At 47.6% G+C, this 13,192-nt stretch overlaps 1 protein-coding gene across 4 annotated transcripts in view; it reads left to right on the top strand.

Annotated features, from left to right (window-relative positions):
• Nucleotides 1–13,192, top strand: part of Kiaa2012 (KIAA2012 ortholog) — a 139,188-nt gene that overhangs the window by 63,041 nt on the left and 62,955 nt on the right. For all 4 annotated transcript variants that reach the window (XM_013520728.1, XM_013520729.1, XM_013520727.1 and 1 more), the window contains one exon: nucleotides 6,360–6,436. In XM_013520728.1, coding sequence (XP_013376182.1) covers nucleotides 6,360–6,436 — 77 coding nt within the window. The remainder of the gene's footprint in view (nucleotides 1–6,359; nucleotides 6,437–13,192) is intronic.

Here is a 13,192-nt window from a genome sequence, read left to right as displayed (position 1 = left end):
TAGCCCAGGCTGGTCTCAAACTCGCAACAATCCTCCTGCCTCAGCCTCCTGAGTGCTAGGAGTACAGGAGTGTGCCACCATGCCTGGCATATCTCATTTCATTCTACTATTAAAATCTCACCCACAAAATATTTACTTTGGATTAGAAGGCCTCCTGTTAAAATACCAATATTTGTGAGAATCCCATATGTAGTATATTATACTCTAGTAAAAATTTAACCAGTTAGCTTTCCTCTTGCAACCTAGCTGGTTAGAACAGCTGCTCTCTGAAGGACTAAAACTTCTGATATGGGTGGAGAAACAGGTGAGTAATTTGGGAATAAGTAGAGTTTTATGGCTGAAACATGCCTGACTGGTAGAGGGCCCCACGGGGCTTCGAGGAACAGAACGGTAGCATATGCAAAGCGGGCATGAGAAGCAGGAAGGTACAGAAGCGGAAATGGCGGGGGCCAGGGCAAGCTCTACATCTGGAAGGAAAGGGAAATTTTATCATTTTCCCCTTTGTTCCTAATAGCTAAAAGACTTTAGACACATTGCTTTATTTTCCAGCATGCTATCCTTGGCCACTTTGTGTACTGTTGGGCAGGACAATTAGCCTCTCTGAGCCATGGTGTCCAATGTGAGAAGCGGATAATGACGTCACTGCCACAGGATGAAGTACACTAATGAATGTAAAACAGCACAGTGTTTGGCGTATCATATTGTTGTCAACAATAACAATAGTTGTTACCACCATTATCACCACCACCACTGCATATCATCATCACTAGCACTCTCACCATCACCATGATCACTACCATCACCATCACCATCACCACCACCACCACCAGTTTGCTGCCATAGTAAGGGCTGCACCCAGAGTCTTTGCACTGAGCTACATCCCCAACCCTGGTTGATGATGTTGTTATTGGCATCATCGTCTTGTATTTCAAGACACAATCTTACTATGTCACCCAGGCTGTCCTCAAATTTGTGATAATCCTGCCTCAGCCTCCTGAGTGCTAGGATTACAGGTATGCACCACCATATCCAGCTTAGACTGCAAGCTTTCTAAGGCATGGACACACTAGCATCCCAGCAGCTGGCCCAATGCTGCTAACACACACTGCCCACATTTCATAAGTGTTTGCTGCCTGAAAGAGTTCTGCTACCATCATGGTTAAGCAGGCTTTTTTTCAGGTAGACTTGTGGGCCTACTCACCATGCAGAGCACAGTCTTTTCTGGAAAATGCATCCTAACAACTCCCCGACACAAGCACAGACTGCCTCTTTCAGGGCCTAGAGTCTAAGGACCTTATTTGTTCCCTGGAATTGCTTGACGACCTTAACAACATAATCCTTACATCTGTGGGCATAACGTTCCCCATTTGTTTTTAAGGACATGGATATAATAGTGATATGAAAATGCCTGATACTCCCTGGAACTGAGTTCAAAGTGCAATTTAAAACATCTATTCCTAGCCGGGCATGGTGGCACACGCCTATAATTCCAGCACTCAGGAGGCTGAGGCAGGAGGATCGCCTCCAGTTCAAGGCCAGCCTGAACTCCATAGCATGATCCTGTCTCAAAAAAACAAACAAAACACAAAAACATATAATCCTTGGAATCACCTCTAGAGCTGTCACCACTTCTTGCTTTCTTTTAGGTCATTTTGTTTTAACCAATATTTTTAGAAAAAAAGGGGTAGGCTTCTAAAAATATTAAATAGATGATGGATTTGTGGGTATTTGTAAGCTTGAAAGTGAGTTTCAACTACTTGAAAATGACTGGTAAAGAAAGTCAGGGACATGTACAAGTTGTCATTTTACAGAGGCGTGTGGTCAACATCATAGACTTGTAGGCGGGGAGAGAAACAACCATCGCTAAACTAGCGGGCAAGTGCTCACTTCAGCAGCACATATACTAAACTAGCAGGCGAGCCGACCCGGCCCCCCAGTACCCACACCTCAGCGCCGTGCTCTGTGCTCATGGCAACACCTGCAAAACTCTTGTGCAGCTGTACTCGATAAAGAAAAGCTGTGCCTCGTGTATATGTACACACATATCCATGTACATATGCATATACAAACACATATACATGTGCACACATATGAACACACATATATATACACGTATACACATACATACACATGCACATACATATGCACTTATATACATGCGTATGTACGGGCACAAATACATACACATGCACATATGCATATGCACATACATGTAAATACACATGTGCACACACACAGAAGGCAGTTGCCGGGGCTGATAATGACAGTAAGAGAAAGTAAGATGAGATGCCCCGAGGAAAGGCACCCCATGAATGTTAGAGGACCAAGCAGCAGGGAGAACCGTGAACGACCTGTAAGGAGCACCTCAGGTCACGTGTGGGAGCAGTGGGAGGGGCCCACAGGGAAGTAGGCAGGAACTAGACTGTGGCGGGCCCTGGTGACAGCTAAGGGATTTGCCCCAAGGGCAGTGGGGTTCTACTTATGTAGGAAGTGACACAGTGAGGTTTTACTTTAAAGGAGCAGCTCTCCTCCCTACGTGGAGAATGGATCAGCCTCGCCAGACTACAGGCAGGAGGCCATGTCTATGGTGTTTGTGAAGAAGCGACAAAGACCGGTGTTTTCCAGAAAGTTGACGCCACCAGCTGAATTGAATCGGCTGCTTGCTTTGTACACAGATCCACCTTCAGCTCGATGTTTAATTCCCTCCTCCCATGTTCTTCTGCCACAAGTTTCCTTATGAGACCTGTGCTGTGTGCTGACGGGAAGGCTTCTTACATAGCTGACGCTTTGTTGCTACACAATTTAAATTTCAATCCCATCATTCAGCTTGGCTTCCATTTGGGGCTTGGGAGACGTCCACGTGCCCTTGGACTTCTCCATAAAAAACAATTTACGAGCTTCTGAGAGAACTTGGCATTCCCAAAACTAAAGCCAGACCCTTGAGACTAGCTAGTCTTGGTCTAAGAAAAGGTAAGGAAAGGGGCTGTTATTTCAGATTGTAAGGAAAATATAGTCCTCACCTTTGCCAGACCCTTCTATATTTAAATTCAGACTGACTCGGATTTTCTAGATCCATGTGCCTGACTTCTTAGCAGGAGCCCTGGGGCTCACATTTGACCCTGAGATCTTTTCAGATCTCTAACAACTGCCTGCTACGCCTTTCTCACCCTCCTCCTAATCCAGGAAGACTGAAAGGGAAAATGTGTAACATAAATAGTCTTAAATCTTGTCCCAAGAATTTGATAACGACAATACCAAAAGGCCATCTTAGGTCTCAGTCTCCTGCATTAAACAAGCGGATTAAAATTTATTGTAACACCATAAACACTGTATAGGTCACAGGCATTCTGAGTCACATCATATAAAATAAAGTATTTTTAGATTTTCTTACCGAAAGGTCAGCAAGACCAGAATTATCCTTCCTTTTATAGTTAGGTTTATGCTGGGGAAAATAATTTTTAATAATCTGGATTTTGCACTTATATTTTCCATTTATGACCAAAAATACAAATCCAGGAAAGTACCAAGGCCCGCATTCGGGCTGGGGCCAACAAGTCCATGGGCAAAGCCAAAGGACAGCCGAGGCTTTCTGAGCGCTGTTTGCAGTGCATACATCACCTCCTGGATGCTAAGACACGGCACACTGGGGAAGGGTCCCTGAAAGCACTAAGGGTCCCTGAGAAATGGTGTGTGGGAAAAGGCCCTCGACAGATGTGGAGAGGCCCTGCCTGCACCTCGGGCAGCCACGGCTCTGTAACCGCGGGATGTCTGGTCACTTCGGAGCCGACAGGGCCGACGTCTTCACGAGATCCTGATGCCATCTGGGAAGGAGCCGGGTGGCCCTAGTGGCCTGATATGGTGACTTCTTTGGAGGGAGGTTTCTAGTCTGATATCAGATGGAACCAACCAGAGCTTGCCATACCTAGGGAAACAATGGGAATAAATCTGACTATATTTCATTTTCCTTTAAAACAACAACGTGGAAAGTAAACATTGTCGACAGAGATTGAAACAGAAGGAAAGTTGAAGGTGCCACAGTCCATGCTAGAATCAGACGCTCTTTCCTGCTTTTCAAGTTTTGAGTGTTTGGTGAAGGATCCCAGGATGTGAACAAGGCAAGAGAGGTTCGGGATGAGCCCCCATGTGGCAGGGTCACCTCCGAGGTGGCCTGGTTATCTGGTGGCAGTGCTATCTCCTCGCTAAAAGCCTGTGGTGAGATTAAGGTGGTGTTTGAAAATCTGCTAGGCCTGATGGTGGGCAGCTGAGGTAAGAATGCATTTCTGTTTATCACTTCAGTGGCAGAAACGTACATCCCAGAAAGACGGGGGTCCCGGCTTCAAGCATGCCTAGGCGCAGCAGAGCGTGGCACTGTGACTGTCACATCAGCTCCTGGGCAAGGAGGAGGCCCCAACACTGTGTGCACATCCAGTCCCGTGGTCAGTTGGGCAGGTCTTTGACTTGCTAGCAAGGACTCTCGCCATATTATCCCAAGAGGGAGCTCTCCCACCTGCATTGCTTTTTGACCCAGGAACGCCACCGGAGTTGTGTCTCCCCTCTGACAGCTTGCACCTCAGTAAATTACCAAGATCTTGACCCAAAAGATGAGAAATCCTAAGCTATTTTTCAGTCTCCTATCTGAAAATATGTTTATATTTCTTGAACTCTGGCTGACTGATTCATTTCCCTGGTGTTGCAAGCCCCCCCCCCCGCCCGCATTAGAATTTATAAGCTTCATTTCTGAGTGACCCAGGGTTCTTTCCAAGCCACAGTGAAGTGAACCTCATCGAAGCGCAGTTCTGCTGGGCTGGGTCTGTGTAGAGGGTGGCTGAAGGCCAGGCAGCTGTGTGGGGCAAGTTCAACGAGGCTGACGTGAGGTGCATGATGCGGAGGGAAAGCACAGACACCGAGACGAACATCTGCTCCTGGTTCCTGTCTTGTGCTACCCCAAGGCACAGCCTTGAGCCAGCTGCATAAACCACTGTCTGGGCCTCAGTTTCCCCCAAGCTAGTTTTAAAAAGCAGTGTTCTAAGTCTATGCAGAAGCCATCTTCAAACAAGACAGGAGAGAAACCACAGAAAAGGGAAAGTCAGCCCACAAAGAATAAGTACCAGCTTCAAATCAAAAAGACAAAGACCCAGAGTCACAGATGACTGCTGGCTCTTTTCTAAAAGAACTCCTTATGAGTACCACAAATAGGAAGAACTTTGTGCTGGGCCCTGGTTCCATAGAAGAGCCTAAAAATCCTTGTCAGTAGAACCATGCGCTTAGCCAAATGTGTTCCTCAAACTTCCCTTTGTAAGTATTACAGTTACTTCCTCAGGGAGGAGAATAGAAGAAAGAAATCCATTAGCCCTGTGGAGTTTTAGGGTCTGGGCAAACCCATCCTCCAAATCTCAGTAGTTCTACAACCAGGGGTGAGTGACTACTTTTCTAGTCTCAGCTCCTACACCTGCGGAGAGCCCTGGTAACATCAGCCATGAGTGTCACAGGGACCATGCATCCACCCCAGGCCCACCCTGTGTGGCACCTGGCGTGTGCAGGCTCTGGGGTGTCCACAAGCCCCCTCCTGCAGCCCTACGCTGGTCTCCTGCAGGTACCACCTCTCCTCTTACGAGGGAAAGGGAAGTCTCTGATCTCCATCTGGAAGCTGGCAGAAGCATTTTTCTTCTTCGGCAGAGTGTGATCATGCAAAATTTATATTCAACAGCATCAGCAGATTTTTTTTCCCATCAATATTTCCTTTTTAATTTCAGTTTTATCTGAATTTTAATAGCACAAAAAATTTACTTTTGTTCTTTTAAAAAGCAACCAAAACAAGAAAAATCTAAATTTGAATATAAGGTCTTCCCGGTCTGCTTAACGTGGTGTTTAGTCTGTGCCTGCAGAGCGACAGGTGTTATCTGGGGAGTGAGCACTGCAATGGCAAGCAGAAACACCAAAGTGACACCCAGGATTTGGAGGCAGATTTATTTATGTCGATGGGCACTGATCGGGATCATTCCCAAAATATCAGGCCCTGATCTCTGGGTCCAGGGCTTATATGGGATAAGCAGGCCGGAAGTACAGAGGCACAATGGCTTGTCAACTGGAGCATCCTAGTGACCAGCTGTGCACCACAGGGACCAGCGTTTCTAAGAGACAGAAGCAACCAGAACTGGAACAGGGACTATCACCTGGGCAACTAAGAAACTGAAGTACAATGGCTGAGGGGTGCTGCTACAGTATGAATGCCATGGATGGAAATGTGTTTGTACTCTTACACACATCTGAACTAGGTATGGAGCATATGGCACATATAAACATTCATGAGACTTAGTTCTGACAACCTTGATGCTTTTTCTTTCTGATTCTTACCACAGCTAACACTGCCTCTGGGACCGATCTTCACACGAATCTTCATGAAAGCTCACCTTTGACGGAAACAGCAAAGAAGCAGGTAGAGTACTGACTCTGGGCCTCAAATCTTGGGTTCTTTTCTCAGCTTGCTATGTGACCCTAGCTGGGACTCTCCACCTCTCTGAGCCTCGGTGGTCCAATCAGTAAGACGAGGGGGGCAGACCGGCACATCACAGACTTAGAGTGTCTCAGCTCAGTTCGGAGGCGTTGGCGAGCTCTTCGTGCACGTGAGGGAGCTGAGCCTTTGCCCGACGGCTGCAAAGTCTGACAGGAAGAAGGAAGCACCGAACGGAGCCATCCACTGAGGAGGAAGGCACACATTTTCATTTCTGATAGGAACAAAAAGTTAGCAGTCAAGGAAAAAAAGACAAGGGTAGTCATGAAGACGGGAAAAGGCTTCCTCTGCGTGGTTAGGAATATCTACTAGTGGTTAAAGACACATGTACAGGACTGTTTACAGTCCATGGATGCTCTGAAGCCCAGGCTGGCTTTAGCTGGATTCCCAGGGCTCTAAACCCAGGGCAGCATGTAGCCAGGGCTGCGGGGACCCTTGGGCTCTTCCTTGTGCGTGACAGCCCCTCTGGGCCGCGATCTCCCTTATCTCCAGCTTCCAGCCTTGCCCTGGCTTTCTGGGTTGCATCCCTGTGCCACCACTCATTAAAGAGAACAATAAAAAATGGGTTTGTTTTCCTTGGTGCACCTGCACTGGGCAAGCCTGGGTTCAGGCCTCCCCTGAAGTCAAACAGCTGGCTGCCCGCCTCCTGCTACTGAGGAACCTTAAAATCTACACTGACACTTCTTTGAGTGCCTTTTTTTTTCTTTATGATTTTTGTTTTTGTTTTGAACTCACTATGTAGTTCAGGGTGGCCATGAACTATGTAGCCCACCAGGCTGGCCACAAACTTGCAACGTTCCTCCTGCCTCAGCCTTAGGAGTGCTGGGATTACAGTAAAGGTATGCACCACCTTACCTAGTTTTTAAATGCCTGCTTTGAAGATATCCATTATAAAAAGGGATCTGGAAACTTCTCTTAAACAAGAGAATCTGTAACTAAAGAAACTATAATATGGTATATTTTGGTAATTCCCCCACTCAAGGCCATGCAAATGCCTCCCACAACCTGAACACTCTGGATTCACACAGCCCTGTGCTACACCTCAGGAGATCAGAGTGGCTTAGTGAGGTGAAAGTAAGTCCTAGAGTGACTATGAACTTGGCAGCTAGAGGGAAGTGCGCCAGATCCCGGCTCTTACCTCTGATCTGAGAGCCCCTCCAGCCTGAGGCAAGTTGTCCTACCTGTGGCCCCCTTGTAAAATGAGCAGGTGGCTCCCGCCAGAACAGTGGGTTTGTTAAAATCAGGGTACCCTTCACCCCTTGGAAGGAAAGCGAAGCCATGGGAGGGCAGGTCTGGGAAGCCCAGAACTCTGGGAAACTGGGGAAGCAGGGTGGGGAGGGGCGTCTTGCCTTGCCTATGGCCTTCTGTGAGATTAACCACTGGCTTCACTTAACTACTTCCTCAGCCTACTCCATGCAAATGACTAATCTCGTGTTTACGCTAAAGCATTTGGAAAGGATTAGGAACAAATGTCAGCTCCGCAGATTCGTTACCACCTTGATGGGCCCCTGGCAGCGCGCAGGGCACGCGGAGCGCCCCGAGGGCACCAGCAGGGCTGCACGCTGTCCTCCTGCCCTCCGGGTGGCCGGGTCGCAGGACACTTTCACTGTGCTAAGCACAAGGCTAGCCAAGGCGGGGCTGCCCCACAGGGGAGTCCTCTGGTCTCGCCGCCCTGCAGAAGTCGCGGGACTGGACCGGGAGTTGGTTCCTGGGGCAGCGGTCAGCGCCCCCTGCCGGTGGGCTGGGCCCGCGCGGCCGGGACCGCCGCCGAGAGGCTGGCAGCTCCTGCAGCCTCCTCGGGCTGGAAGAGGAAGAAAAGTGCAAAGAGAAACGTGGAGATGAAAAGAGCAACGAAAAAAGGAGACAAGCAGACGTGGCTCACGTCCAACCTCCCATTTCCGCTTTCAAATGCACGGCCTCCCCGCTGTGAGCAGAATCAAGTATTTATGAAGGCGTTTTTTGCATATTAATAGCTGCATGTGGAAGGAAGTTTGCCGGCTCCGAAGTCCTGAAGCGACGGCGCCCTTTCTTCAGTGCGGGTCCGCCCGCTCCGGACCCCTTCCGCGTCCAGCACCGTGTCCTTCCCGGGTCGCCGACATCAATCGCCAGAGACGCCTTCGTCCCCGGGGCCTCCGTGGAGACGCTGCAGGTTGGGTAGGGTGACCGGGACCTGAAGAGAATATTAAAATTGTACATTAAAATTCCAGAAGGAAATACTAACATGATCTGTGCAGGGACAGGAGAAAAGTACAAGAATTTCATCGACTTTACATGGCTGTCCCTACTCAGTAAAATTACATTTAATTTTAAAAAGGACATTGAGAGTCAGAAAAATAAGCAAAATAAATAAATACATAAATAAACAATGCGTACTTCTAAAAAATAATAATGGTACTAGGAAATGTGGAAAAATATGCAACCTGGACAGCAATTTAAACGCATATCAGGCAAACTGCAGGGACCACTTCCTATTTGAGATCTGTGCCTCCTTCCACATTCGTGACGCTAGCCACCAGGGCTCACTTCCCCGCAGGGGGCTGTAATCTGGCTCAATCCCTTTGTAAAGCAGAATGGCAACCCGGCTGATGAAATGTGGAGAAGCAGTCATACCCACTGATTCAATAATTCTGACTTCTGGAAATGTATCTGAAGGAAATAATTCAGCAGGAGAAAATGTGAGTGAAGGTGTCCATGGCAACATTATCTATCAGAGAGAAAAACTGGAATTGGGCTAAGAGTTTAACCTCGGAGAAACTATGACATGATTATGACCCGGAGGCCTAATTCAGGCATTAAAAACCGATGCTTGTTCGTACTAGAAACTGTGATTTAATACCCATGGCTCAGTGCAGGGTTTCTTAACCTCACTGGTATTTTGAACTGGATATTGGAGCCAGAGTGGTACTGTTTTGGGGAGTGTCCTGAGAGTACTCCGGGAGCTGAGCTGCACAGCAGGACTGACCCCTGGCTCACTAGAGCCCAGGGCCATGCCTCCCTCTGGTGACCACGACAGTGTTTCCAGACCTTGCTACATGGCCCCTGGGAGCAGAGTCATTCCTCAGCTGAAAACCACTAATTTGACATTAATTTCCAAGCTAGGCAGGAATCAGCATCACAGCATCATCATTTTTAAAGTACTACTTTTAGTAGTAGTTTAGTGTTTCACACTAATTGGGTTTTCATTGGGCTATTACCGAACGAGGCCATCAGAATCTACCTTTCGAGGGCCTCGGTCCCTTTTCTGCATGTCACCCCTCTGACTCTGACCCTCAGAGACAATGGATTTGCCTCTTATTCTGAAAAGTCAGGGCCTCAGTAAGGGGAGCAAGGGGGAGAGAAGGAAGGGAAAAGAGATTTTTTTTTTTTTGAAGAAAAAAGTGGAAGTAGAGCTTTTGCAAATGGGAAGGGAAATGAGTTGGAGCAGAGAGGGATGGGAGGGGAAGAGCACAAAAAAGCATTAAGCTACGTTACGGACATGCACAGACGCTCCACCACGAATGTCATCTTTGTCTACTGCAAGCAAAGACTAATACATTTTTTTTAAGTTAGAGTCTTACGTATGAAACTCTTGTCCATCCAGGTCCATCTGTGTAAGCTTGGGACAGGAAAACCCCTGAGCCACTCATTAATAGAGCTGTCAGGGCAGAGAGGTTATCCTTAATTAGTATCAAAGAACAAACCTGGCCCTTAATTAGATTTCCCTAAGAAGCTTGGCATCTCTGTTTAAAATACGAAAGCAACACCTCTCCCCAGTCTTCACCGCCTCTTCTCCTCCTCCTTCCGCAGCCGACCTCCAGCTGGAGAGGCAAACAGCCTCTCTCCCATGCTTTATCTTGGGTGTTTGGTTGCTTTGTGGGGATTAGAACTTTGAGTGCCCCAAAATCCTGTTAGCCTGGAATTATGTTCCTTTTTTCCCCGTATCACTGCTACTATTTCCACCTGTGCTACCTCTTGAGTTCCGTTTTTGTGAGTTTACCACAGCATAGATTCACATTTGGTCTTATGTGTCCTAAATTTGCCCTCTATGGATTTCAGAGAGCAGCCTGTGATTCTAGCACACACGGGTCTGGGTTCAGTAACCTCCATGCACTCCCTGTTTCCTTGGGGTTTCACAGATGGTGTTTGTCTCTGCTGTGGGCCTTTCTCCTGCAGGACAATAAACCCACACACCAACCCGTAGACACACTGTGTTTTGGGCAAAGACGCAAAAGTCACTTTTTCTTTCAGTGTCCTCTCTTTTTTTGTTATTTTTCTGAGACAAGGTCTCTCTATGTATCCCAGGCTGGCCTTGAACTCACTGCTATCCTCCTGCCTCAGCCTCCCAAGGGCTAGGATTACAGGTGTGCACCACCACCTCCCACTTCAGTGTCCTTTTAAACGGTACTATTGCCTGCCTTCTGATTCTCTTTTGGGCAAATGTCGTCTAAAAGAACAAGGTACTTACTGGGCTTTAAAGATGGAGGTTTTTTTCCTTTATATTTTCCTTTTAAAATGCCTAAGTCATTTTATATCCCTTGAATTTAGCACAGCTCCTGGCACAAGGAAGCCACACTTTTTTTTTCTAAATGACAAACAGGCCTGGTGGGGTGGCACACATCTAGCTCTCCAAAGGCTGAGGCAAGAGGATTGCTGTGAGTTTGAGGCCAACCTGAGCTACATAGCAAGACTCTGTCTTAAAAAAAACAAACAGAAAATTAAATTTTAAAATGACAAATAAACCACCAGGCATGGTTGTACAAGTCTACAGTCCCCAGCACTTGGGAGGCTGAGGCAGGAGGGTTACCACAAACTCAAAGCCAGCCTAGGCTACCAAGTAAGTTCAAGACCAGACTGAACTGCATAGTGAAACCCTGTCTCAAAAAGACAAAAAAAAAGTAAAAAAAAAAAAAAAAAAAAAAAAAAAAAAAAAAAAAAATTACCAAAATGGCAAATAAGATTCTCATTGCCAGGAAAGATTTCATGTCATACAAATCTCCAGATCCACAGAAATTCACAGAAAAATTCGATCATCCACAAAAGGAACTGAGAGTTGCTCTGACTTCCTCTTCAGTGATGCCATGACGTTCAGTGGGCGTTCCCCTCGACGGTCCCCTCTGGGTGCTTCCTCACTGTTCATTACCTTCAGCGGCGAGCTCGTCAGTCTGAAGAGCTGGGCCAGTGCAGAGTGGAGAGCCGCGGGGCTCCGCTGATCACAGGCTCAGGCCCAGGCCCGGTGCCTCCCGTGCCTTCCTGCTCTGGCCAAGGAGAGAAGGGGTCCGGCCGGCCCGCTCTCCTCATTTGTACCGCCAGTTCTCTCCTACGCCGGTTCTCTCTTCCGGGACACGTATTCCTTACTTCCGAGCCTTCTTCCGCCCACCACCCTGATTTTATTAATAACTTCGGTTGTGCAATTGATTCAAAGGCTTTCTGAAGATTAAACTGAACCTCATCTTCTGGCCCAGTCTCGCACACAGGATTACTCTGCCTGCCCAAAACTCCCTAGACGGTGATAATCTTCTGAAAGCTTTGTTTTTTAACTACAAAATCAAGGCTTTTGTTTGTTGAAATTTTACAATCATTTATTCTAGTGAGTCTGTATTGATTGATCTGTTGACTCTTGTAACATATACCTGCCTAGTTAACTCCTTTCTCTTTTTTCTTTATGCTGTAAACAATTTCAAAGATATGTAAAAGTGAAGAGAATAGCAGAATGAACCTCCATGTGCCTATCCACAAGTCTCAGCACTCTCTCCTGACTGTCTTGAGAGGGTATTTAGGAACGGCCCTAACAGCCCGCGGTTTTGAAGTTTATTCCCAGCAGGGTTCAGGATTATCTCTCTTAATCTTCACAACAGCCCTGTGCTGTGGGCCCAGTTACACGTGAGGAAATACATGTCAGGACCAACAGGGGCCATTCACACATGACCGGCCCGTCCAGGGAGACCCAGTGGTTCGGGAAGCCCATGAAACTGCATTTAGCCCTCAAATTCTTCCTGACTAGTTTTAGGCAGGTTACAGACCCGTCTGAGGCTCCGTGTCCTCATGTGTACAGGTAATAACATTTCGCTAAAGGGTTAAAACGATTTACCGAGACCAGGGAGAGGCATTAGCACAATGCTAGGCACAGGCAGCACCCAGGCAGTTTGAATAGCTACTATTATTTTACTCCTCCGTCCTCCGCCTTCAAAGCGATCATAAAACAGGACTCGGGCACGGAAAAGGAGAAGTTGAAAAACTGGAATAAATGGAAGACTCTGTTTGTCTACCAACTCTCCCCTGTCTGTCCCCAGCTCCGAACTCCCCAATCTCTCTCTCAAGCATCCTCTGTGTTTCACTACGTAAAATTCCATTAGAGGGGTGGGGGATTTAGCTCAGCGGCACAGCGCCTGCCTGGCAAGCGCAAGGTCATGAGTTCGATTCCCGGTACCGGAAAACAAACAAACAAAAAATTCCATTAGAGATTCCTTTGGGTTTCTCATCTAGTTGTAAGTTTTTTTAAAGAATTGTTTTCCATCTCTCCCTAAGGGAGCAGGGCTAAAGGCCTGGGGAGGCAGGGAGGCAGGGACGCTGGGAGCCAGGAGCCCTGTGTGAAGCAGGAACCCACAGCCCACGGCAGCGGCCACAGCGGGGAAGAGGGCGGTGGAGGGAAGGGCCAGGAAGGAACAGGGAAAGCCTCTGCCTTTCTCTTCACCAAGCCCTCCT

Source organism: Chinchilla lanigera, unplaced genomic scaffold (genome assembly GCF_000276665.1).
Source record: "Chinchilla lanigera isolate Chin_1 unplaced genomic scaffold, ChiLan1.0 scaffold00056, whole genome shotgun sequence".
Lineage (NCBI taxonomy): Eukaryota > Metazoa > Chordata > Mammalia > Rodentia > Chinchillidae > Chinchilla > Chinchilla lanigera.
This window is presented reverse-complemented; position numbering and strand designations above follow the sequence as displayed.